This window comes from Trachypithecus francoisi, unplaced genomic scaffold (genome assembly GCF_009764315.1).
Source record: "Trachypithecus francoisi isolate TF-2019V2 unplaced genomic scaffold, Tfra_2.0 Lachesis_group1, whole genome shotgun sequence".
Classification (NCBI taxonomy): domain Eukaryota; kingdom Metazoa; phylum Chordata; class Mammalia; order Primates; family Cercopithecidae; genus Trachypithecus; species Trachypithecus francoisi.
Window position 1 is genome coordinate 14805225 of NW_022681454.1, and position 26633 is coordinate 14831857.

General features: G+C 38.9%; 1 protein-coding gene and 1 pseudogene across 1 annotated transcript in view; one reads left to right on the top strand and one right to left on the bottom strand.

Moving 5' to 3' along the window:
* The window catches only part of CD38 (CD38 molecule), a 72620-nt gene that overhangs the window by 15352 nt on the left and 30635 nt on the right, over window positions 1–26633 (top strand). The window contains exon 2 of the mRNA XM_033213808.1: window positions 23491–23620. Coding sequence (XP_033069699.1) covers window positions 23491–23620 — 130 coding nt within the window. The remainder of the gene's footprint in view (window positions 1–23490; window positions 23621–26633) is intronic.
* LOC117085175 lies at window positions 10717–11461 on the bottom strand (annotated as a pseudogene).

The following is a 26633-nucleotide window of genomic DNA, read 5'->3' on the forward strand; positions in this document are numbered from 1 at the left end:
TTATCTTTTTTCAGCAAAATATTACCAGCAAATGTCTATTCTGGAAAAAGAGGATAAGAATCTTGTATTTAAAGACCAAAAAGGTGAAAACTGAGGTCAGAAATTTAAAGAGTAAATGTAGCAAGATGCTAACATTCTTGTTTCATCTAATAATTCTTCTTTTTAAAAAATTATAAAAGCAAAACATGCCCATTGAAGAACATTTGGATGAATACAAAAGTATAGAAAAGAATGTAAAATCTCGGCTGGGCGCAGTGGCTCAAGCCTGTAAACCCAGCACTTTAGGAGGCCCAGACGGGCGGATCACGAGGTCAGGAGATCGAGACCATCCTGGCTAACAAGGTGAAACCCCGTCTCTACTAAAAAAATACAAAAAACTAGCCGGGCGAGGTGGCGGGCGCCTGTAGTCCCAGCTACTCGGGAGGCTGAGGCAGGAGAATGGCGTAAACCCGGGAGGCGGAGCTTGCAGTGAGCTGAGATCCGGCCACTGAACTCCAGCCTGGGCGACAGAGCGAGACTCCGTCTCAAAAAAAAAAAAAAAAAGAAAGAATGTAAAATCTCTTAAGCCTCAAAGTAGAATTCTAAATAGCAGAGAAACCCACAATTTAAAAAAATAAATAAGGAGATCCGCAAAAGGAAGATATATACCTGCTTAAATGGATGGCCTCAGCATAAGTAGTCTTATAGATACAATTAATTTTTTTCTATTATGTGATATTTTTAAAAACTGCTAAGCTCAGTTGTCTACTCCCTGTTGGAATATATCAAACATGGTGCATCCACATTGTAGACAGTTTTTCTACATTTTTGGTCTTTGGATGTTTTGAAGCAATTAGCAATATTTGATTTGAAGAGACATAAATTTCCCAGGGCATATTTTCCCTGGTCATGATCCATATTTGCCTTGATATTGTCCAAATGTTCATTTTCTTTTATGACTGTCAAGCAAATATTTTAAAGTTATTTGTGAATTTGGCACTTGATAGATGAAATATTGTGAAATTATGAATAAAACTGCTTCATTGATTATCTTGGTTCCTAAGAGAGATAATTTATGAGTTAAATTATCTCTAGCAGTGTCTAAGTTGGGAGTGATTAAATCTCCATGGGAATTCTTCAAAGGCAAAGAAGGACTGAAAACACCTTGTTGAAACTGAGAGAGATTTAAAACCACACAAAAATAATCTAAGATTTAGTTCATTGTTCACGTTTTGGGGACTTGCTTTTATGTGTTAATACTTCCAGATAAAATTTTTTCAGAGGTACTTTTGAACCCTAGGATCTGAACATATTAATTTATCTCTGAAAACTGTACACTTTGTATTTCCCAGGTCTGGCTTTCTTCATTTTTCCTACTTGAGGGAACTCCTTTTCCTCCTTCAATATCTTCATATCCTCCTTCAATGTTTCTCAGTCAATATCTCCTCTCAATTTTTCCTTTTTAAAATTAAAAATGTTAAATTATTAACATTTTGAATACACTGAAGTGTTCATGGAATAGTAGTACAAATACCCATTTACCCACCACACAGAGTTAATAGACAATAAAAATTTGCCGTATTTGTTTTACATCTTTTTTCTAGTTTTTAAAGAAATAACGTGTTACAAATAAAATCAAAATACTCTTTCCCCCAATTTCCTTGTCTCCTCTCAAAGAGGCAAATAATGCTACTTGCTTCTCTTGTATCTTTTTAGAAATATTCTCTGCATATATAAGCATATATCCATGTATTTTTCCACACATAGTATCTCTTCCGTATCTTACTTTTTTCATTCTACAATGTATCTTGATGATCAGAGTAGCTTTGTTTCATTCTAATAATTATATAGATTCCACTTTACAAATTACTATACTTTGGACTTGTATCTATGAACATTTAGATTGTTTTAAGCCTTTGGCAACATTACTGACAATGCTGCAATGAAATCCTTCTGTATGTATACATACGTGGATCTGTGTATAAGATAGAATTCTGGAAGTAGAATTGCTAAGTTAAAGCATATGCTGCTTGCAATTTTGAAAAAATTGTCAAACTTCTCTTTACAAGGCAATTATCTTCTTCAGGTAATGAGAACTCCTATTTCTATTTCTCCGTACCCATGCTACACAGAGTATCTTCAAATGTTCTGATCTTTGCCGGTCTGCTAAGAGAATGTTACCTCAGTTTAATCTTTATTTGCATTTACTATGTGTTCTTGCCCTGTAGAGTGAACTTTGCTTTTCCAGCTAACAACATATTTTTGGGATTTTAATGACATCACTTTTGAGATTTACCCCTGCTAACATATAAACTCTAGTTCATCAGTTTTAAGTGCTATATGGTATCCTATTGAATGACCATACTACTCACTTATTTATTATTATCTATTTATTAATTAGTCTTTTATCTTTTTTGTCAGTTTTTGCAGGCATGAACAATGCTAAAGCATACACGTCTACTTGTGCATGTGATTTTTTCCCAGTGTGTTTAATAGAATGACTAAGGTAGAATGACTAAGGTTGTGAGGTGTGCCATCTTCACCTTTACTGGGTATGCTAGTGTGCTGCAGCTACCGTGATAAAGTACTGCAAGCTGGGTGGCTTCAACAATAGCAGTGTACTGTCTCACAGTTCTGGAGGCTGGAAGTCTAAAATCAAGGTGTCAGGAGGGTCGGTGCCTTCTGAAGGCTGTGAGAGAGAATCTGCGTCATGCCCTCTTCCAAGCTTCTAGTAACCTCAGGCATACCTTGTCTTGTTTATGGTGTTGTCCCAGTGTCTTCATATTGTCTCTCTGTTTGTGTTTGTCTCAATGCCCAAATTTCCCCTTTTTATAAGGACCCAGTCATATAGGATTAGGGTTCACCCTAATGATCTCCTCTTAACTTGATCATCTGTAAAATCTTACCTCCAAATAAGATCATATTCTGAGGTACTGGGGGTTAGGATTTCAACATCCTTTGGAGGGGGGTAAAATTCAATGAATAAGAACAAGTATACCAATTAAGATGCTTTTGGCTGCAACTAACAGAACACTCAACTGAAAAGGTTTAAAACATATTTTAAATTTTAAACAAATGTTTTATAGAGATGAGGTCTGACTATGTTGCCCAGGCTGGTCTCAAACCCCTGGCCTCAAGTAATCCTCCCACCTTGGCCTCCCAAAGTACTGGGATTACAGGCATGAGCCATAGAGCCTGGCCACTTGAAAATGTTGTTGACACACATAACAAGACATCCAGAAGTGGGGTGGTCATAGGGTCGGTTCAGCAGCACAGTGATGGCCGAGGCTGTTCCCTTACACTCTTCCATCTCCCTTGAGTGGCTTTCAGCTTCTTGTCACAAGATTGCTGCATTATGCCCTCATATACCTGGAACAGAGGGCAGGGAGGGGGGCAAGAGCACACCCCCATTTCAAGTCTCTTTTCATCCCAAAATAACATATTTCCCAGCAGCCCTCTTTCAACCCTCTCTAGGCTTCTCCTTAAATTTCACTGGCCAGAATCGAGCCACACGGTTACCCAAAGCTATAAAAGAGGCTTAAGAAGTGAGAATTTGATATTTTGAATCATAATAGGAGACATGCTTTGCCAATAGGAAAGAAGGGTAAAAAATCTTCTGGAGTGTAGGGAACCGACTGCATCTGCCACATTGCATATGGCCAAATGGTCACCAAATTTGTTATAGCACTTTATTTTCACAAAAGCGGTGTAAAGTCCTCATTGCTATTCATCCTCATTATCATTTGGAATTCTCAAAAAAAAAAAAAAAGCCCATTTCCTTGTTGTTTTATCTTTTTAATTCCCTGATCATTAACACAAGTAATTATCTTTTTATGTGTTTGTCATTCAGGTCATTCTGTGAAAAGCCTGTTTCTGTCTTGCTTGTTCTTATGTTGAATTGTCTCTTTACACGTTCAGGATTCTAATCTGTCAGTTACGTGAATTGCAAATATAGTCTCCCAGTCTATGGCTTAACTCTTGACTCTATATTTATCATGTCCCTTATTTACTAAAGATTTAAATATGATCAAATTTATGTTTTCTTTTATGGTTGTGCCTTTTGTATCTTATTTAAGAACTGATTTCTTTAATGTGAGATCACAAAAGGGTTATATATATTCTAAAAATGTTAAACGTTTGCTTTTCATAGTTAGATCTTTGATCCACTTGGAATTTTTCTTTGTGTGTGGTGAAATTAGGAACCCCATTTCATTTTCCCCCAGATGGATAGTCAGTTGTGTGAGTGCTGTTAATCAAATAATCCATCCTTTATTGAGGGCTTTCTGATGCCACTTCCACTGCATCTTGTGTTTCTTTATGTATGTCAGTTTATTTCTGGACTCTCCAATCTGTTTTATGGTCTGTTTGTTGCTATACCACTGCCACGTTGTTTAAATTACTAATGCTTTGATATCCAGTAGGAGATGTCTGCTTTCTGTTACTGGAGATAAATTTACATTTTTAAGAAGTTTATATAAATGGAATACGTATCATGTACTCTTTTGTGTCTGAGTTGTATGTCTTTGTCATGATGTTTTTGTGATTCATCCATGTTGTTGTATGTATTAATAGCTTGTTCCTTTTTACTATTGAGTCTATTGTGTGTATATATCACAATTTGTTTATTTACCTGTTGATAGACATTTGGCTTGTATTCACTTTTTGGATACAATGAATATAGGTTCAATGAACATTAGTGTACAAGTTATTGTATGGACATACTGACAGAGCAGGAGCACTATCATCTTGGACAAACACTGCCACTTTAAGTTCCAGCTCCATTTTTAGCCTCATGCATCTCAAGGAAATCACTTCTCTTCTAACTACAAGTAGCCAGAAAGAGCAAACAGTAAAACACAGATAAAACAGCTCAGGCACAGAGGAAGGTGGGAGAAAAATCTCTTGGGTAACTGCCAAACTTCACCCTCATACAGTGGGCCCCAGTAAGACAGTGGGCGTAATAAACACATTCTTTTCCCTTCAGGTGCACTAAAATAGGGAAGCGAAAAGCAGACTGGGGGGGTATGCCTGCAGCTACAGAAAATGTATAAAAACAGACACACAACTCTCCCTCCCAGATAAGCACAATAAAAAACACAAAAGCAGTCCAAGCTTCTAATAAACTCTCCCATCCTAAATCCTTAAAAACTCTTAGTCTGTAAGAGAGTGTGCCTCTGACCTGGCTCGGACAAAAGCTTCTCACGGGTTTGTTTTCTCTAAAATAAACTTGTCTTAACTGGCAAGCCACCTTTCGTGTTTCTTTTCTCTTTCTTTGATTCTTACACATACGGTTTTATTTCTCTTGAGTGAACACCCAGAAATAGAATAGCTGAGCCATATGGTAGATAAGTTGATTAACTTTTTGAGAAACCATCAAACCATTTTATAAGGCAATTGTATAGTTTTACATGTGTAGGATCAGTGTGTGGATATTGTGGTTGTTCTATATCTTTGTTAACATTTGGTATTGTCAGACTTTTACATCTTAGCCATCTAAAAATTTATAATGTTATTTTATGGTGGCTGTAGTTTGCATTTCCCCCATGACTAATGATGCTGAGGATCATCTCATAGGCTTTCTGAAGTATGTGTTCAAATCTTTTGCCCATCTTTTAAAATTAGGGGTTTTTTTGGTACAAATACTTGGAAATTAAGCAACATACTCCAGAATGACCAATGGGTCAATGAAGAAATTAAGAAAAATAAAAAAACTTACTGAAAGTGATGAAAACATGCCTAATAAATAAAAATGGATACACAACATACCAAAATCTATGGAATACAGTAAAAGTAGTACTAGGAGGAAAGTTCATAGTAATGATTGCCTACATCAAAAAAGTAGAAATATTTAAAACAAACGACAGTGAACCTCAGGAAACTGCAAAAGCCAAACAACAACAACAACAACACCCCCAAACTCCAGATTAGTAGAAGGAAGTAAATAATAAAGATCAGAACAGAAATAAATGAAATAGGTTGGAAAAGTAATACAAATATCAACAAAATGAAAAGTTGTTTTTCAAAAAAAAATTGACTAAGCATTACGTAGACTAAGAGAAAAGAGGGAAGAACCAAATAAATGAAAAAGGGGATGTTACAATTGATACCACAAAAATATAAAAGAGCGTAAGAGACTATTATGAACACCAATAAATTGGAAAACCCGGAGGAGATGGATAAATTTCTGGGCACCTACAATCTACCAAGACTGAACCAGGAAGAAATATGAAATCCAAACAGAGCAATAACAAGGAGGAACCTCAATAATAATATTTATTAAACAACAATAAAAAGTTTCCCAATAAAAAAAAAAAAAACTCAGGACTGGATGGCTTTACTGCTGGATTGTACCAAAATTTAAAAAATAACTACCAATTCTTCTCAAACTATTCCAGAAAATTGAAGGGAAGAGAATTTTTCCAAACTCATTCTATAAGGCCAGAATTAACCTGATACCAAACCAGACAAGGATACAACAACAACAAAAAATATTGCAGGCCAGTATCCCTGATGAACATAAATGGAAAGTTCCTCCACAAAATACTAGTAAACTGAATCCAACAACACATTCATAAGATTATTTACTAAAACCAGGTGGGATTTATTCCAGGGATGCAAGACTGGTTCAACATATGCAAATCAATTAACATAAAACATCCCATCAACAAAATAAAGGACAAAAATCATGATCACCACAATAGATGCAGAAAAACAGTTGATAAAATTCAACATCCCTCTATGATAAAAACTCTCAAACAATTAGGTTTAGAAGAAGGAACACACTTCATCTTAATAAAGGCCATATATGACAAATCCACAACTAACATTGTACCGAACAGGGAAATGTTGGAAGTTTTTTCTCTAAAACTGGAAGAAGACAAGAATGCTTACCCTCACTACTCTTATTCCATGTAGTACTGGAAGTTCTAACCAGAGCAATTAGGCAACAGAAAGAAATAAAGACATCCAAATTTGGAAGGAATAAGTCAAATTGACCATGTTTGCGGATGACATTCTCTTATATATAGAAAAATCTAAAGACTCCACCCAAAAACTCTTAGAATTGATATACAAATTCAGTAAAGTTGTGAGATAAAAAATCAGCCTACAAAAATCAGTAGCATTTCTATACACCAATAATAAACTATCTGTAAAAGGAACCCCACTTATAATAGCTACCCCCCCCCCAAAAAAAACCCACCTAGGAGTAAATTTAACCAAAGAGGTGAAAGATCTCTAGACTACAGAACACTAACAAAAGAAATTGAAGAGGACATAAAAATTGGATAGACTACAGAACACTAATAAAAGAAATTAAAGAGGACATAAAAATTGGATAGATATCCCATGTTCATGGCTTGGAAAAATCAATACTGTTAAGATTCCATACTACCTGAAGCAATCTGCAGATTCAATGCAATCCCTATCGAATTTTCAATGGTATTTTTCACAGAAATGGAAAAAAAAAAAACTCTTAAATTTGTAGGAACCATAAAAGACCCCAAATAGCCAGAGCAATTGTTTGTTTTATTTTATTTCATTTTATTTTTGAGACAGAGTCTCCCTCTGTCACCCAGGTTGGAGTGCAGTTGCATGATCTCATCTCACTGCAATCTCTGCCTCCTGGGTTCAAGCAATTCTTCTGCTTCAGCCACCTCAGTAGCTAGAATTACAGGCATGCACTACCATGCCCTATTTTTAGTAGAGATAGGGTTTCACCATGTTGGCCAGGCTGGTCTCAAACTCCTGACCTCAAGTGATCCACCTGCCTCAGCCTCCCAAAGTGCTGGTATTACAGGCATGAGTCACTGCTCCTGACCAAGCCAAAGCAATTCTGAGCAAAAAGAACTGGAGGGATCACACTATTTTACTTTAAAATATACTTTAAATTTTACTATAATGCTATAGTAAAACAGCATTGTGTTGGCATTAAAGCAGACACGTAAACCAATGGAACAGAATAGAGAACCCAGAAATAAATTCACATATTTATGGCCTACTGATTTTCTACAAGAGCACTAAGAGCATAAACTGAAGAAAGGACACCCTTTTCAATAAATGTTGCTGGGGAAACTGGATATTCATATGCAGAAGAATGAAACTAGAGCCCCATCTATCATAATATACAAAAAGTAACTGAAAACGAATGAAATCAAAGACTTAAATGTAAGACCCCAAATGAAACTACTAAGAGAAAATGTAAGGGAAATGTTCTGAGCAAAGATTTTATGGATAAGACCTCCAAAACACAGTCAACAAAGGCAAAAATAGACTAATGGGATTACATCAAACTAAACATTTCTGTGCAGCAAAGGAAACAATCAACAGATTAATGTGACAAACTACAGAATGGGATAAAATATTTGCAAGTGATTTCTCTGACAAGGAATTAATATCTAGAATATACAAGGAACTTAAACAGCAAAAAGTCAAATAATCTGATTTTTAAAATTGGCCATTGATCTGAACAGATGCTTCTCAAAAGAAGACATAAAATGGCCACTAAGTATTTGAAACAGTGCTCTGTGTGACTAATGATTAGGGAAATGCAAATCAAAATCAGTGAGAGATTATCTCACACCAGCTAGAATGGCTATTATCAAAAAGAGGAAAAAATAACAAAGCTAGCAAGAATGCAGATAAAAGGAAACTTTAAAAAAATTCAGCTTTTACTTTAGATTCAAGGGGTACATGTGCAGGTCTGTTACAAGAGTACGTTGCATTATGATGAGGTTTCAGAGTATGACTGAACCCATCTCCCAGGTAGTGAGCATAGTACCCAATATGTGGTTTTGCAACCCTTCCTTCATCCTTCTCTCCCTCCTCTTATACTCCCCAGTGCCTAGCATTCCCATTTTTATGCCCATGTGTACCCAATGTTTAGCTCCCACTTATAAGTGAGAAACTGTAGTATTTGGTTTTCTGTTTCTGTGTTAACTTGCTTAGGATAATGGCTTCCAGCTGCATTCCTGTTGCTGCAAAAGACATGATTTCATTCTTCTTTTTATGACTGCATGGTATTCCATGGTACATACACACCACCACATTTTCTTTATCCAATCAGCCATTGATGGGCATCTAGGTCGATTCCATGTCTTTGCTATTGTGAATAGTGCTGTAATGAACGTATAAGTGCATGTCTTTTTTTTTGGTAGAACAATTTATTTTCCTTTGGGCATATACCCAGTAGTGGGATTGCTGGGTTGAATGGTAGTTCAGATTTTATTAACAGTTCTTTAAGAAATCTCCAAAGTGATTTGCACAGTGGCTGAACTAATTTACATTCACACGAACAGTGTATAAGCGACAAAGAAAATTCTCACACAGGAAGGAATGTAAATTAGTACAGCTATTATGGAAAGCAGTGTGGAAGTTCCTTAACAGGCTAAAAATAGAACTACCATATGATCCAGTAATCTCACTAATGGACCTATATCCAAAGAAAATAAAATCATATGTCGAAGAGATACCTGCACTCCCATCTTTACTGCAGTTTCATTTATAATAATGAAGATATGGAATCCACCTAAGTGTCTATCAACAGATGAAGAGATAAAGAAAATGTGGTATATATAGACAATAATATGCAGCCATAGAAGAGAATAAAGTCCTATCATTGGTGGCAACATGGATGAGCCTGGAGGACATTATGTTAAATGATATAAGCCAGGCACAGAAAGACAAGTTTCATATATTCTCACCTGGCTGCTCTAGTGTTCCTCATATGCAAAACAGAAATAAGGGGATTCTCCTGACTGGTCCCCATGTTGTTAAGTGTTCTCCCCACCCCCACCCTACCCCCAGCTTCTTAATGAAGCAGGCCTCCATCCTCCTAACTTGAGAGGATGTGAATCATTCCACAGATGTCTGTCTTCTAGCACCACCCCTCGTATTTCCTCTACATACCAGGTCTTCAGCTGGCATTCTAGGAACACCATATACTACTGAGCTGCAAAGCATATAAGACAATGACTGAGAGGGCAAAAGTTTTTTTAAATTACAAACTCAATTCATTTGGTGCATTTCAAAGGTGCAATACTTTTCTTCATTTATCAGTGAAAGAAGTTAGAAATCAACTTCCCCAAAAAACAGTGAATGGCAAACAAATGTCCTTGAAAGTCACAGTCCCATATAGTGCGTCCTAGAAAAGAGGAGAGGCAAGACAGGCTCCACCCACTTCCATGAGTTTCATCAAATACTGGATCTACTCACGGGTGGAGAGAAAAGGCAACTTTCAAAAAGGAGTATGTTATTAAATGAGGCATTTACTATACTCCTTCCTAAGAGCACCAGATGGGGAACATGTTTTCTAAACTAGATCTAGGAAGTGGAATGTGGAATCAATCCATCCTCCTCCCCTTAAGGGCTATCCACTGGTTAATGAATTAAAAAGCAAGACTGAAAAACAAACCCCACACACACTCCCCCCAAAAAAAGAGGAGGAAAAAAACAAAACAAAACACTAAGATGTCCCAAATGTCTCCAGAGGGGAACCAGGGAGCAGCTTCAACAATTCCAATTACTCTGTTACAGTCATCCACAAGCATGCCTTGCTTTTAAACAAACAAACAAAAAAAAAACCACCTTTTTTTTTTTTTTGAAACAACAAAACAGAAACTAGTACTAATCACTTTTCTGACAACACACAATTACTCAAAATTAACTAGTACTGGGAGGGCAAAGGGGGACCATACCTATGGGCCTTGCATGTGGGTAGGTGCAGGGCATTTGTCATTATTGCAAAAACAAATTTTAATTTTTAATCTTTAGTTTGATTTAAACATTGCTTTTAGTATAATGCCGACACCAGCTGTGCAGAAAAGGCTCTGGAGAGATGTTCATAGCAGCACACACCTGCGGCTCTTCTTCGGTTCTGGAGGCTCCAGGGCAGCCAATATTGCTTCGTCAAATACATTCTTTAGGCCTTTCTGTGTAAGTGCAGAACACTCCACATACTTGACAGCCTTCAGGTCACGGGCCAGCTTTTCAGCAGTCTCTGGAGTGATAGGCTTCTGTTTGTTCTTGGCAAGTTTCTCAATAGTAGAGGGGTCATCTCTGAGATCAATTTGAGTCCCAACAAGCAAGAAAGGAGTCTTTGGACAGTGGTGAGTTATCTCAGGCACCCACTTTTCTTTCACATTTTCAAATGAGGATGGAGAGACCACTGAAAAGCAGACTAGAAATAACATCTGTTTGTGGATAACTCAGCAGTTGTAATCTGTCATAATCCTCTGGCCCTGTAGTACCAAAAAGCCCAAGAGTATATGGTTCTCCACCAGTCATAACTGTGACTGCATAGTTGTCAAAAACAGTTGGTACGTATTCCGATGGAAATTTATTTGTTGTATAGGATATCAAGAGACATGTTTTACCAACAGCACCATCACCCACAACAACACACTTAATTGTCTGCATTGCTGAAATAGTTTTGTATCCACTTTAAATATTTCAAATCTGATGTTGACCTCAGCTTCTCCACCGGGGCGTATTGTATGTTTTCAAGTACTGAGAGGAGAAAATTTTGTACATTACCAGCACAAAGAAATGATAAACCTTTGAGATAATGGATATGCCAGTTACCCAAATTCAATCATTATGCATTGCATGCACGTATTGAAATGTCACTCTTCACCCCATAAATATGTGCAATTACGTGTCTTTAAAAGTGATAAGAAAAATTAGTTTCTTTGATGTTATTATTGACTTGTAGGAAGCTTATATATTCTGAAAACAGGTCCTTTTTCAGATGTGTACTAAAAATATTTTCTTTCATTTTGTGACTTACCTTTCCATTTTCTTTAATGGAAACTTTTAAAAACTCTTAAAAAGCAAAGTTTTAAAAAAATCTAGTTAAGGTCCAATTTGTTAATTTTTTTCTTATATGGCTTGTGATGCTTATTCTGCCTAGAATGTTCCTGGGATGTTTGTGGGGCTAAGTCCCTCACTTCCTTCAATTCTTTACTCAAATATGTCCCCCCATTTAATGTCAACTGTCCACCATATTTAATGCCACCCTATTTAATACCACTGACACCTCCTCCTCCATCACTCTTGACATTCATTCTAGTCTATTTTACCTTTTTCCAATAGAACTTATAAATTTCTAACATGCTTTATAACTTACATATTAATTATGTTTGTTGTTCATTGTCAGTCTTTGTTCCAGTAAAATGTAAACTCCTATAATGACAGAGACCTGTGTTTTGTTCACTGATATACAGTAAGTTCTCATAAGTGTTTCTAGCACCTAGTATGTGCTCAATAAATATTTGCTGGGTTGATGACTTCTAAGCTAATTAATGATTTCTAAGCTTTCCTTCAGCCTGAAGAGTTTTCTGATTTTAAGATTCTACTTAGATAATCCTAATTGTTGCAGTGACTCTCACCAATCACTCACTTCTCCCACAAGGTGGCAGTCTTTACCTTAAATACAGGTTCTGATAGCCTTAAATTTGAGAATTAATAGCTTTTAACCTGCTTGTTTTCTTTGAGCCCAGGCAGCCTGCTCTATGGGAATTGACAGCTGTAAAATTCAAAGGATGAATGTAATTATCCTGCAAGATCTGAGTGCTTTTAGGCAAGAGGATTTAGAGTGTGAGAGTTTTCCTGGAGAGGGACACATTATGAAGGTGATGTTTTTTAATTGACAGGGATTTTGAAACATAGTTGCTCTTTGTGAGAATGGTACAGGTTTAGAGAGAGGTGCCAGCACAGCACTATGACACCTGAAGTAGGCTGACAACAGACAAACTGGATGTAACCACCGAATAGATCTGTGTTTTCACCATTTCCTGCCCTGTGCCCTCTTGCCTGACTCACTTTACCCCAGCACTGGGGAATAACTCTGCCCTATTCTGGTCTTGAACCTTTTGTACCATCTAGGGGAACGAGAACTCTTGGAGTCTCAGATCCTCATTTCTGTTAGAACCAATCCTATTCTGTGGGTAGGGCCATGATTGTAAATTTCCTGTGGGAGGCAGCATTGCTTTGCAAAAAAAAACAAAGTTTGGCATGTAAGGCAGCTCTGCCACTTGGACAAGGTAATAAACTTCTCTAGCTTTAGTCTCTTTATTTCGAAAACAGGGGTGGTGCTGATACCCCGCCCATGGACTAGTGTGAGATTTAAATGTGAAGCACTTGGCACAGTGGCAGGTGGTGAATGCTCCTTGGTGATCATGACTTTCCCTTTCTCCTGGTAGTGCTGCCTCCTCCCTCTGAGCACCTGGAGTCAATCCATCTTGGGTAGGTCAGAGAAGGTAGAAGGAAGTGGTAGGAGGTGAACTCGAGGGAATGATGCACGGGGGGATAGGGTGAGTGAGAGGTCCAGGATCCGTTGGCAGGAGCAGAATGGTAGGAAAGGGGAGAACATGGCATTGACCTTGAATCTTGACATTTGTGCCCAGCCTATGCTGTGTTGAGCCTCAAGTCACCGTTTGAGGAGGTGAGCAGAAAACTGCTAACAGATGAAGACTTCTCCAGTCTTCCAGGATAACTTTCATCAGTGGGTTAGTTGTCTTGTTCAGAAGGTGATCACGGAGCTTTGGCCAAGCATAAACACTGATTATGGCAGTCTGATTGTCATAATCCTTTTGATTCTTAAATATCCCATTCAAGATTGTTATTGTCAATGCCTCTGCAACCTAAGACCACCAGGAACACACTGTAATTGAAAAAGATGGGTTTGTTGCAACCTAAGACCACCAGGAACACACTGTAATTGAAAAAGATGGGTTTGTTGCTGTCTGCAAGAAGGGAGGACACTCAGCATAGGGACCCATGAGGGTGGGACAGGTTTTATCTGATAACGTTAGAAAGGACTTACTGAGGATTTGGGCTTGTTTTAGGAGATTTGGGGAAAAGGTTCAAGGAGGCTGGCTTTTCCTGGATGCTGCCAGGAAGTAGGGGGATGGTGGTAAGTCTGCGGTAGGATGTTTAAATAAATTTCCTCTACTGGGCTGCAAGAATGAGAAGGCTGAAGCTGTAATAAGTAAAGAAGCGGCAGTCACTCCTATCAGCTGTGATAAAAGGATGTTTGGCTGTTACTTTGTGGTTTAGATGCCATTTTTGCTTGTGTTCACATCATGGTCTATCATGGTGACAGACCACGTACACAGTGGCCTTGTCTGATGCTAGTGTCCCATGGAGTTGATTATGCTCAGGTGGAGAACACTAACACCCAGCTGTGGGGACCAGGCCAGCTCCAGAGTGTTGGGGGGCTATATTGCTTTGTCATTACCAACATCTCCACATACAATACAATCCATGCATATGAGGTCCCAGAAGGAAGGAGCTAAAGCAGCTAGACTGGGATCACTTTACTCAATTTGAGGAGAGAGAGAGAACTTGAGGGAACCAGAGGAAGGCAGGTGAGCTGGTCTAATCTCCTTTTCTATTGGAGCTCTAGGCAGATAGACTGAAAATATTTGCTAAAACAAAGAGATCCATCTCTAGAATACCCTTAGCAGGGTGTCCTTGATTAAAGGATTATTTCTGAAAACTAAATTCAGAATCCATGAGGCATGATTCCCTGGAAGATCACGTAAACTGTACAATTCTCTCTGAAATAAATTGGAGACTTCATCCCTTAGATCCCTTTGACTGTGTGAGGAACCCCATGAAACCTCACTTAGTGGCCGTATTCATTCTTCTGGGCCTGAAAGCATGTGTCCCATGCAGGAAGGAAGGCAGGACCAGCGGGGCTTTGCAGGTCGTGCCATTCTCTCATTCTCTCCTTGCTTTGTTTAAGCCTCTTTATTACCTGTCTCCCTGACGTTGTTTGTACTGTGATTCTGGGTATGTTCTGTGATTCTTGTGTGATTTGGTATCCAATTTTGCTTAAGAATGCAAGGAAGTGTTTGGGGAGAAAGCTCTATTGGAAGAGGTCTGTAGTCCTAGCCTCCCACTCCACTCCACTCCACGTTTCACATCATTAGACTTCAGCACATGCATCTGGGGCACCAACATTGTCTTACCTGGTTACACAGTGTGGTCTTTATCTGGATGAGGGATGAGAAAGGATACATTGTGGCCAAGAGAGCTGGGAGAGGCACAGAAATAACAGGTGACCACCAAGGGTGCTTGGACCTGAGATGTTCCCATTTCCTAAGACCCTCCAAGATTCTCCAACATTTAGTATAGTTGTCCAGGCAATTTAACAAGAAAATCAAAGTTTTGTCATGATCCCCATTGTAATATATGCTTATCACAGAAAAATTGAGAATGTAAGAAGGAGAATAGAAGGTCACAAAACAACTCTATACTACTGTCCGGGGATAGCTATTCTTAAAACATGGATTGATCAGTGTGGGGTGATTTCTCCAAGTTTTTTTTTTTTTTGGACAGAAAATCATTGAAGATGCCCTGGTTTTAAGATACTAGGATGAAGGAATTATAGTTGAACAGTTCAAAATGATGTTATGAATTACTTTCACATTTGTTTGCTTGATTGCATTAGCCTTGTCTGGGCTCTCTGGTAACTATTTGGTTCCATCATGGTGGCTGAGTCAGGTGGCTCTGGAAAAATAGCTATTTAAAAAAGCTTTTCTTTCTCTAAAAATATTGTAGAGGGCTCCTCTCTGTTCTTGGAAGCAATGTTTGGGATGGCTTCTTGGGAGGCTGTCTGATGAAGTGTCTAAGGGTATGTGGTCTGGACTTGGACAGTACAAGATGCAAATTCTGGCTGGGATATTCTAGTTGTGGAGTGTTGGGCAAGTTATTTGGTTTTCTGAGTTTATAGGTAAACTGGAGATAATAGGTTTGTGTGAATGAGGACCCAATGAGATGCCTGTAAGACGCTTAGCCAGATGGCTACGTGAAGAAAGCACTTGGTAAATGTTAATTGTTGTGGTTGTTATAATTGTTACAATGATTAGTCATTGCTGATTGTTGGCTAACTGGTTGTAAGAAATGGAAGTAAAGTAAGGCAGTAGCAGCGGAGGGAGGTGTTGGAGGGAATCAGGAGACACTTGCGGGTTCTGGTTCTGCCTAAGTGCTGGGGAAAACTCAGTTGAATAACTGGTTGTCTAACGTTTAACAGCTGTGTGACCTCAGGCTAGTCACATTTCCTTTGTAAACTTCCTTTTCCTCATTTGCGAAATGAAAGGGTTTCGTTAGGTTACTTGCCATCACCCCTAGTTGACCATTAGAATCATCTGGGAGACCTTTTTAGAAATTCTTAGTTCTGGGGTCTTCCACTTTCCCCATTCTGACTTGGTGGGTCTGAAAGCAGGCACTGCATCTTTTCTAAAGCTCTTCAGATGAACTTGAAGTGTGGCCAGGGCTGAGAACCTCTGACTTTCAACAGCACTTCTGGTTTAGGAAGGAGTAAATCACAGGCACAGAATGAGCTCTCAGGAACGGCTGCTGAGCTAACAATTGCCACGACACTGTCTCCCCATCCCAACTGCAGGCACTCCTAGACCTCTCCTGATGAAGGCTTCCAATTTTGGAACAGAAGAATCTTTGAAGAAAAAATATTATTGAACTTCCAGAAATGACTCAGTCCTTCTCTGCTGCTTCTTTAGTCGAAAAGATCTGCCCCCATCCCTGTCTACTGCAGTCCCAATCCCTTTTTATTTCAACATGTATATCTAAACCAACAACAAAAAAATTGACTTGCACAACCAAGGTGAGGTGTTTGGCTTTAAGGATAAAAGAGATATCTTCATAAAACCTGCCCCCAGATTTCTCATTGCTTCTCCTCATTTTCTCTTATTTGTAGGGCACACTGAAAGCTCGGATTCATGAGATGTAGAAAGGGCAAAGAGTTAAGTTACAAACTCTTCTGAGGTCTGTTTCAACTCTAGTGTTCTATAGCTCTGCTCCATCTAAACAAGGAATTCTGTTAAATTTGTAACTGGACTTTTCTTGAATGCTGAGGTAATGTTTCTTGAAGTAGGGTATATATACCCAAGAAGAATAAAAATAATTTTGGAGGTTTTTTAATTCTCTGTGGGACTCAATACAAGTTTTGGTGATTATATATGAACACACTTTTGAAAGCATCTGGTACATGTAGGTGCTCAGTGCACATGAATTTCTCTTTCCGGCCAGATCTTTTATAGCGGAAAATTATCTTATTCTTCCATCTTTGTCTGCAAAGATGCTGCTAAGGAAAGATGTAGAAGAGTTTTATGAGGGAGTTGGAGTATGGGAACGGGAAGTTCCCGAGAAGGCCACTGCATTAATTAATGGAATCAAAACAAGATCCCCTAAAGCAAAATCGATGCCAAATCTCTTTTCTCTAAACTATCCACAATGATGCCCCATAAATTTTGATTGACATTGAAATACAAAATGCAATAAGCTTTTTTTTTCCTTAAATATATAATGTATGGAGAAAACCAGGTTAATAATGGTTTCCTGGCAGGGCTTTCAAAGGCAAGTGTGGATGCAGTAGAAATATGGTGCTCAGATATTGGAAAGAAACCACGGTTGAACTCTTCACATTTTCGTGTATAACCCAATGACTCTCAAACCTAAACTTGCATCAGAATTGCCTGGAGGGCTTATTAAAACATGATTGTTGGATGCCACCCTTGCATTAATTAATTACACCTGCAACTGTTCTATTTTTAAACGGTCACATTTTAAGGTACTGGACTGAGGACTTCATCATGTGAATTTCAAATGGGACATAATTCAACCCCTAACCCAATCCTAGTGAGTGGGTAAGTGGTATCTCTCGGTTTTGATTTCTACTTCCCTAGTGACTAATGATGTTGAGTATTTTTATATATGTTTATTAGCCATTTTTATATCTCTTATAAAAAAAGTGTATAAAATTATTGGCCTATTTGTTAATTGGGTTATCCATTTATTATTGAATTATAAGAGCCCTTTATTCTGTATGCAAGTCCTGAAACAAATAATATTTGCAAATATTTTAATCCATTCTGTGAATTTTATTTTCACTGTCTTGATGGTGTCCTTTGAAGAACATAGGATTTTAATTTTGATAAAGTGTAATTTATACATCTTTTCTTTTGTTGCTGTGCTTTTGGTATCATATTTAAGAAATAATTACCTAATCTAAGGTTATGACAGTTTTTTTATTCTATGTTTGCCTCTAAGAATTTTTTAATTTTACCTCTTACATTTAGGTCTTTCATTCATTTTGAGACAATTTTTGTATGTGGTGTAAAATTTATTCTTTTGCATGTGGATATCTCGTTGTCCCTGCACCATTTGTTGAAAAGTGATTTTTTTTCCCCCACTGAATGGCCTTGGCACTCTTGTCTAAAATTAATTGATGATAACTCTAAGACTTTATTTCTGGACTCTTGATTCCATTGATCTATATTTCTGTCATTGTTACTGAACAATGTGCTTTCTGCCTGACAGATAGAGAAGCTAATATTATGGAACTGGTTTTTGAGAAAAGCAAAACCTTTATCATGAGGTTGACTTGCAAGGAATTAGGAGGCAAAGTTCAAATCTGTCTCCCCATCTGGGATCTGGGACAAGTTTTATGGGTTAGGGAGGGTAAGCTAGTATGCAGAAGCACTGGTGGGCAGGTTTCGATTGGAAGGACTTTAAACAAGACCATTTATGGTAAGGTTTGGTAAGGGGTCTTAACACTGGACATGCCTGGGCTCAGGTTTCTTGCTTTTAAAAATGTTTGGGGCCGGGCGCGGTGGCTCAAGCCTGTAATCCCAGCACTTTGGGAGGCCGAGACGGGCGGATCACGAGGTCAGGAGATCGAGACCATCCTGGCTAACACAGTGAAACCCCGTCTCTACTAAAAATACAAAAACTAGCCGGGCGAGGTGGCGGGCGCCTGTAGTCCCAGCTACTCGGGAGGCTGAGGCAGGAGAATGGCGTAAACCCGGGAGGCGGAGCTTGCAGTGAGCTGAGATCCGGCCACTGCACTCCAGTCCGGGCGACAGAGCGAGACTCCGCTTCAAAAAAAAAAAAAAAAAAAAAAATGTTTGGGCCCTCAGGTTCCAGTCATGTCTTGACCATTTGCTTCTGTGGTGGGGCAGGAGAGGAATTTTTCTTCTGGGTGTTATTCAAGGTTGACGTCTTCTTTTCTGCATTCTTCGGCTGCGTGACTTTACAACTTTTTGGCTTTGTGCCTGTAAAATAACTTGACATACTATTATCAACAGAGTAGGGCCGGTTAGAACTGGTCCTGTGATTACATCATTATGCCAGTACCAATTGTCTTGATTACTGTAGCATTGTAGTAAGTTTTGAAATCAGGAAGTATGTGTCTCTTCAACTTTGGTCTTCTTTTTCAGGATTTTTGGCTCTTCTGTGTTCCTTACATTTCCATATGAATTTTGGGATAAACTGTCACTATCTGAAAAAGAGGGAACTGGGATTTTTATAGCAATTGCATCGAAGCTGTAAATCAGCTTGGAGAATACTGTCATCTTAACAATATTAAGTCTTCTGGCCAGGCGCGGTGGCTCACGCCTGTAATCCCAGCACTTTGGGGGGCTGAGGCGGGTGGATCACGAGGTCAGGAGTTCGAGACCAGCCTGGCTAACATGGTAAAACCCCGTTTCTACTAAAAAAAAATAAAATAAAAAACTGGGCATGGTGGTGTGTGCCTGTAATCCCAGCTACTCAGGAGGCTGAGGCAGGAGAATCGTTTGAACCCGGGAGGTGGAGGTTGCAGTGAGCCAAGATTGCGCCATTGCACTCCAGCCTGGGCAACAGGGTGAGATTCTGTCTCAAAAACAAAAAACAAAAAACAAACAAAAAAATACTAAGTCTTAAGTCTTCTGATCCATGAATGTAGAATGTTTTTCCATTCTTTCAGGTCTTCTTTACTTTTTAAGAGTGTTCTGGATTTTTTAGCATTCCCGTCCTGTAATTCTTTGTGGTATTTACTCCTAAGAATATTAGTTGTTTTGCTGCTATTATGAATGGAATTTTTAAAATTTCAATTTTATGTTTTTCATTGATAGTATATAGAAATGCAATTGATTTTTGTATACTGATTTTGTAACCTGAAACTTTGCTGAACATGTTCATTCGTTCTAACAGTTTCCTTTTTGTGGATTTTTTAGAATTTTCTATATACAATATCATGTCATCCATTAAGGCGATAGGTTTACTTCTTCCTTTCTAATCTGGATGAGTTTAGTTTCTTTTTCTCACCTAAATTCCTTGGCTAGAACTCCAATACAATGTTGAATATAAGGAATGAAATCAGACATCTTTGGACTGTACTTGATCTTAAGGGGAGCATCCAATCTTTTACCATTATGTATAATGTTAGCTGTGGAGTTTAATAGATGAATTTTATCAGGTTGAGGAAATTTCATTTTATTTGTAATTTTTGTAATTTATTTATAATTTATTTGTAATTTTCTCACTGTTTCTTTTTCATCAGAAGAATCTTGGATTTTGTCTAATATTTTTGTATGTGTCTTTTGAGATGCTCATATGGTTTTTGTCATTTATTCTACAAAATACAGCATATTAAATTGATTGATTTTTACATGTTATCTTTTTTTAAAGTTTACTTTAAGTTGTGGGATACATGTGCAGAACGTGCAGGTTTGTTACATAGGTATACATGTGCCATGGTGATTTGCTGCACCTATCAACCCATCATCTAGGTTTTAAGCCCCACATGCATTAGGTATTTGTCCTAATACTCTCCCTCCCATTGCCCCCAACCCCCGAATAGGCCCCAGTGTGTGTTGTTCCCCTCCCTGTGTCCATGTGTCTCACTGTTCAACTCCAACTTATGAGTGAGAACATGCGGTGTTTGGTTTTCTGTTCCTGTGTTTTTTAGCTGAGAATGATGGCTTCTAGTTTCATCCGTGTCCCTGCAAAGGACATAAACTCATTCTTTTTTATGTATTTCGTGGTGTATATGTGCCACATTTTCTTTATTCAGTCTATCATTTATGGGCGTTTAGGTTGGCTCTAAGTCTTGTAAATAGTGCTCCAATAAACATATGTGTGGATGTGTCTTTATAGTAGAATGATTTATACTCCTTTGGGTATATACCCAGTAATGGGATTGCTGGGTCAAATGGTATTTCTGGTTCTAGATCCTCGAGGAATCACCACATTGTCTTCCACAGTGGTTGAACTAATTCACACTCCCACCAAGAGTATAAAAGCATTCCTATTTCTCCACAGCCTCATCAGCATCTGTTGTTTCCTGACTTTTTAATGATCATCATTCTAACTGGCATGAGATGGTATCCATTGTGGTTTTGATTTGCATTTCTCTAATGACCAGTGATGATAAGGTTTTTTTCATATGTTTGTTGGCTGCATAAATGTCTTCTTTTGGGAAGCATCTGTTAACAGCCTTCGCCCACTTTTTGATGGGGTTGTTTTTTTCTTGTAAATTTGTTTAAGTTCCTTGTAGATTCTGGATATTAGACCTTTGTCAGATGGATAGATTGTAAAATTTTTCTCCCATTCTGTAGGTTGCTTGTTCACTCTGATGATAGTTTCTTTTGTTGTGCAGAAGCTCTTTAGTTTAATTAGATCCCATTTGTCAATTTTGGCTTTTGTTGCAATTGCTTTTGGTGTTTTAGTCATGAAGTCTTTGCCCATGCCTATGTCCTGAATGGTATTGCCTAGGTTTTCTTCTAGGGTTTTTATGGTTTTAGATTTTACATTTAAGTCCATCTTGAGGTAATTTTTTGTATGAGGTGTAAGGAAGGGGTCCAGTTTTTGCTTTTTGTTTGTGGCTAGCCAGTTTTCCTGGTACCATTAATTAAATAGGGAATCCTTTCTCCATTGCTTGTTTTTGTCAGGTTCACTGAAGATCAGATGGTTATAGATGTGTGGTATTATTTCTGAGGTCTCTGTTCTGTTTTTTTTTTTTTTTTTCTTTGAGACGAGATCTTGCTGTGTCACCCAGGCTGGAGTGTGGTGGCACGATCTTGGCTCACTGCAACCTCCACCTCCCTGGTTCAAGCAATTCTCCTGCCTCAGCTTCCTGAGTAGCTGGGATTACAGGCATGCACCACCACGCCTGGCTAATTTTTGTATTTTTAGTAGAGATGGGGTTTCACCGTGTTGGTCAGGCTGGTCTTGAACTCCTTACCTGTGATCTGCCTGCCTCAGCCTCCCGAAGTGCTGGGATTACAAGCATGAGCCACTGTGCCTGGCCAAGGTCTCCATTCTGTTCCATTGGTCTATATATCTGTTTTGGTACTGGTACCATGCTGTTTTGGTTACCGTAGTCTTGTAGTGTACTTTGTAGTCAGGTAATGTGATGCCTCCAGCTTTGTTCTTTTTGCTTAGGATTGTCTTGGCTATATAGACTCTTTTTTGGTTCCATAGGAAATTTAAAGTAGTTTTTTTCTAATTCTATGAAGAAAGTCAATGGTAGCTTGATGGGAATGGCATTGAATCTATAAATTGCTTTGGGCAGTATGGCCATTTTCACGATATTTATTCTTTCTATCCATGAGCATGGATTTTTTTTTCTATTTGTTTGTTTCCTTTCTTATTTCCTTAAGAGGTTTGTAGTTTTCCTTGAAGAGGTCCTTTATGTCTCTTATAAGTTGTATTCCTAGGTATTTTATTCTCTTTGTAGCAATTCTGAATGGGTGTTCACTCATAATTTGGCTCTCTGCTTGTCTATTATTGGTGTATAGGAATGCTTGTGATTTTTGCACACTGATTTTATATCTTGAGACTTTGCTGAAGTTGCTTCTCAGCTTAAGGAGGTTTTGTGCTGAGATGATGGGGTTTCCTAAATATACAATCATGTTGTCTGCACACAGAGACAATTTGACTTTCTCTCTTCCTATATGAGTACCCTTTATTTATTTCTTTTGTCTGATTGCTCTGGCCAGAACTTCAATATTATGTTGAATAGGAGTGGTGAGAGAGGGCATCCTTGTCTTATGCCAGTTTTCGATGGGAATGCTTCCAGCTTTTGCCCATTTAGTATGATATGGGCTATGGGTTTGTCAGAAATAGCTCTTATTATTTTGAGATATATTCCATCGATACCTAGTTTATGGAGAGTTTTTAGCCTGAAGGGATGTTGAATTTTATTGAAGGACTTTTCTGCATCTGTTGAGATAATCATGTGGTTTTTGTCATTGGTTCTGTTTATGTGATGGATTATGTTTATTGATTTGTGTATGTTGAACCACCCTTGCATCCCAGAGATGAAGCCTACTTGATCATGGTAGATAAGCTTTTTGATATGCTATTGGATTCAGTTTGTCAGTATTTTAGTGAGGATTTTTGCATCAATGTTCATCAGGGATGTTGGACTGAAATTTTCTTTTTTTGTTGTGTCTCTGCCAGGTTTCAGTATCAGGATGATACTGGCCTCATAAAATGACTTATGGAGGAGTCCCTGTTTTTCTATTGTTTGGAATAGTGTCAGAAGGAATGGTATCAGCTTCTCTTTGTACCCCTGGTAGACCACATGTGAGATGAGATGATATGTATGGACTATCTGGCATATGATAGATGCTTCCTAAATGAGATTCTAAAAAATAATTATGCTCCAAAAATATTTTTTAAATAGAATAATTTATGTTTTATTTTCTGTGTTTTATCTCACAGACATGTAGACTGTCAAAGTGTATGGGATGCATTCAAGGGTGCATTTATTTCAAAATATCCTTGCAACATTACAGAAGAAGACTATCAGCCACTACTGAAGTTGGGAACTCAGACCGTACCTTGCAACAAGGTAATTGAGGGTATGCCATTGATTTTAAAAATGGGGATAAAAGCCAGTGGTACAAATTCATAGGTCCACATTTTGATTAGAATGAAGGAAGAGGAAAAATCCATACATTATAGTGTGAGTGTGGTTGGTAGGAATGGAATTTGCAGGCCATTGAGGGGCCATGATATAATCAAGATTTAGGACATCTGGAGAAGGGAGATAAGAGAGAGGAATGGGGATACAGAAATAGGAACGGGGCTTTGGCCAAAAACTAGGCAGAAAAAACCTAACACCAAACCCAACTCAAACAAACAAATTAACACAACCTATATAATAACAAAACTTTCCCCTGACCTATGATATTAGTAGTAGTAATAATAACAATGCCAAATTACACTTGCAGAGTGCTTTTTTCCTTTTTCTTGCTTACAAAAGACTCTCCTAATCCTTACCTTCTTAGGCCTTCATAGCCATTCTGTAGAATGGGCAGGTCAGGTGTCAGCATCCCCATTTCACCAGTGAGGAAACTGAGGCTTGGTGTGTTTAGGTGACCAGTGTTGCCCAAGTTTGGCAGGCTTGAAAGTGACCAGTTTAAATGTAAGTGGTATGAGACTTGGAGCCACAGCAGCCTGGATTCTAATACATTGGTTATATTGGAAAAGGTCTATCAGAGTGTACCTTTTCTATAGTCGATGTTTAAGGCAAAATTCCACATGCCTAAAATTTTCTTTGTGAAGCCCTTAAAACCACCCAGAAATTTCAGCCTCTCATTCCATTGTTAGTGAGCTGGAGTCACTGTGAAACTTCTCCATTCACCAGGCACGATGCCCTATGCAGAGAAGGTGTTTGGCAAACAATAACCCAGGCTGACATTTGTCAAATAAGTGACTATGCGATGGATAGTATGCTAAGCAATTTACTTGCATTTATCTCAGTTAATTTCCCTAGCACCCCATTAGTTTATTTCAGTCATACCATTTTACAGGTGTAGAAAGTGGGGCTTAGTGATGTTTTGGTTGCTCAAGGTGAAACACGTGATAAGTGATGATGATGCTGGGCTTCAATGAGGACTGGGGTTTTAGGTCCCATGCCTTAAACCAGTATGCTTCACTGACTCCCATTAAGAATGAATGGGGGAGGAGCCAAGATGGCTGAATAGGACCAGCTCCAGTCTGCAGCTCCCAGTGAGAAGGTGGGTGATTTCTGCATTTCCATCTGAGATCAGGAGGTTTCCTCATGTGTCTACACCACCAGGGCCCTGGATTTCAAGCACAAAACTGAGCTGCTGTTTGGGCAGACACCAAGCTAGGTGCAGGAGTGTTTTTCATACCCCAGTGGTGCCTGGAACCTCAGTGAGACAGAACTGTTTACTCCCCTGGAAAGGGGGCTGAAGCCAGGGATCCAAGTGGTCTCGCTCAGTGAGTCTCACTCCCACAGAGCCCAGCAAGCTAAGAACCACTGGCTTGAAATTCTTGCTGCCAGCACAGCAGTCTGAAGTTGACCTGAGATGATAGAGCTGGGTGGGGAAGTGGCATCCGCCATTACTGAGGGTTTAGTAGGCGGTTTTCCCCTGATAGTGCTAAGGAGGCTGGGAAGTCTGGACTGGGTGTGGCAACGTGGCTGTGGCCAGACTGCTTCTCTAGATTCCTCCTCACTGGGCAGGGGCATCTGTGAAGGAAAGGTAACAACCCCAGTCAGGGGCTTACAGACAAAACCTCCATCTCCCTGGGACAGAGCACCTGGCAGAAGGGGCGGCTGTGGGTGCAGCTTCAGGGGATTTAATCATTCCTGCCTTCTGGCTCTGAAGACAGCAGCTGATCCTGACAAAAGGGATTCTCCTAGCACAGCACACCAACTCTGCTAAAGGACACATTGCCTCCTCAAGTCGATCCCTGACCCCTGTGTCTCCTGACTTGGGGAGACTGCCCAACAGGGGTTGACAGACACATCATACAGGAGAGCTCTGGCTGGCATCAGGCTGGTACCCCTCTGGAATGAAGCTTTTAGAAGAAGGAGCAGGCTGCCATCTTTGCTGTTCTGTAGCCTCCACTGGTGATACCTTCAGGTGTGGGAGGAACCCAGGTGAATAGGGTCTGGAGTGGAACCCCTGCACACTGCAGCAGCCCTATGGAAGAAAGGGTCTGACTGCTAAAAGAAAAAACAGAAAACAACAACATCAATGAAAAAGACCCCACAAAAACCCACCCAAAGGTCAGTAGCCTCAAAGATCAAAGGTAGATAAATACATGAAGATGAGAAAGAATCAGCACAAAAATGCTGAAAACTCAAAAAATCAGTGTGCCTCTTCTCCTCCAAATGATCTTAACACATCTCCAACAAGGGCATAGAACTCGGCTGAGACCCATAAAAAAGAATGAGTTCATGTCCTTTGCAGGGACATGGATGAAGCTGGAAACCATCATTCTCAGCAAACTATCACAAGATCAGAAAACCAAAGACCACATGTTCTCACTCATAAGTGGGAGTTGAACAATGAGGACACATGGATATAGGGAGGGGAACATCACACAACAGGGCATGTTGGAGAGGGCAGCTAGGGGAGGGATAACATTAGGGAGAAATACCTAATGTAGATGATGGGTTGATGGGTGCAGCAAACCACCATGACATATGTATACCTATGTAACAAAGCTGCACATTCTGCACATGTAACCCAGAACTTAAAGTATAAAAAAACTAAAGATACTAGCTACATTTACCCAATGTTAAAAAAAAAAAAAAAGACCTGGGCTGAGGCTGAGATGGATGAATTGACAGAAGTAGACTTCAGAAGACGCGTAATAATGAAATTCACTGAGCTAAAGGCGTATGTTCATACCCATTGCAAAGAAGCTAAGAACCATGATAAAACATAGGAGCTGTTAAAGAGAATAACTAGTTTAGAGAGGAACATAAATGACCCGATGGAGCTGAAAAACACAACATGAGAACTTCACGATGCAAACACAAGTATCAATAACTGAATAGACCAAACGGAAGAAAGGATATCAGAGCTTGAAGACTATTTTGCTGA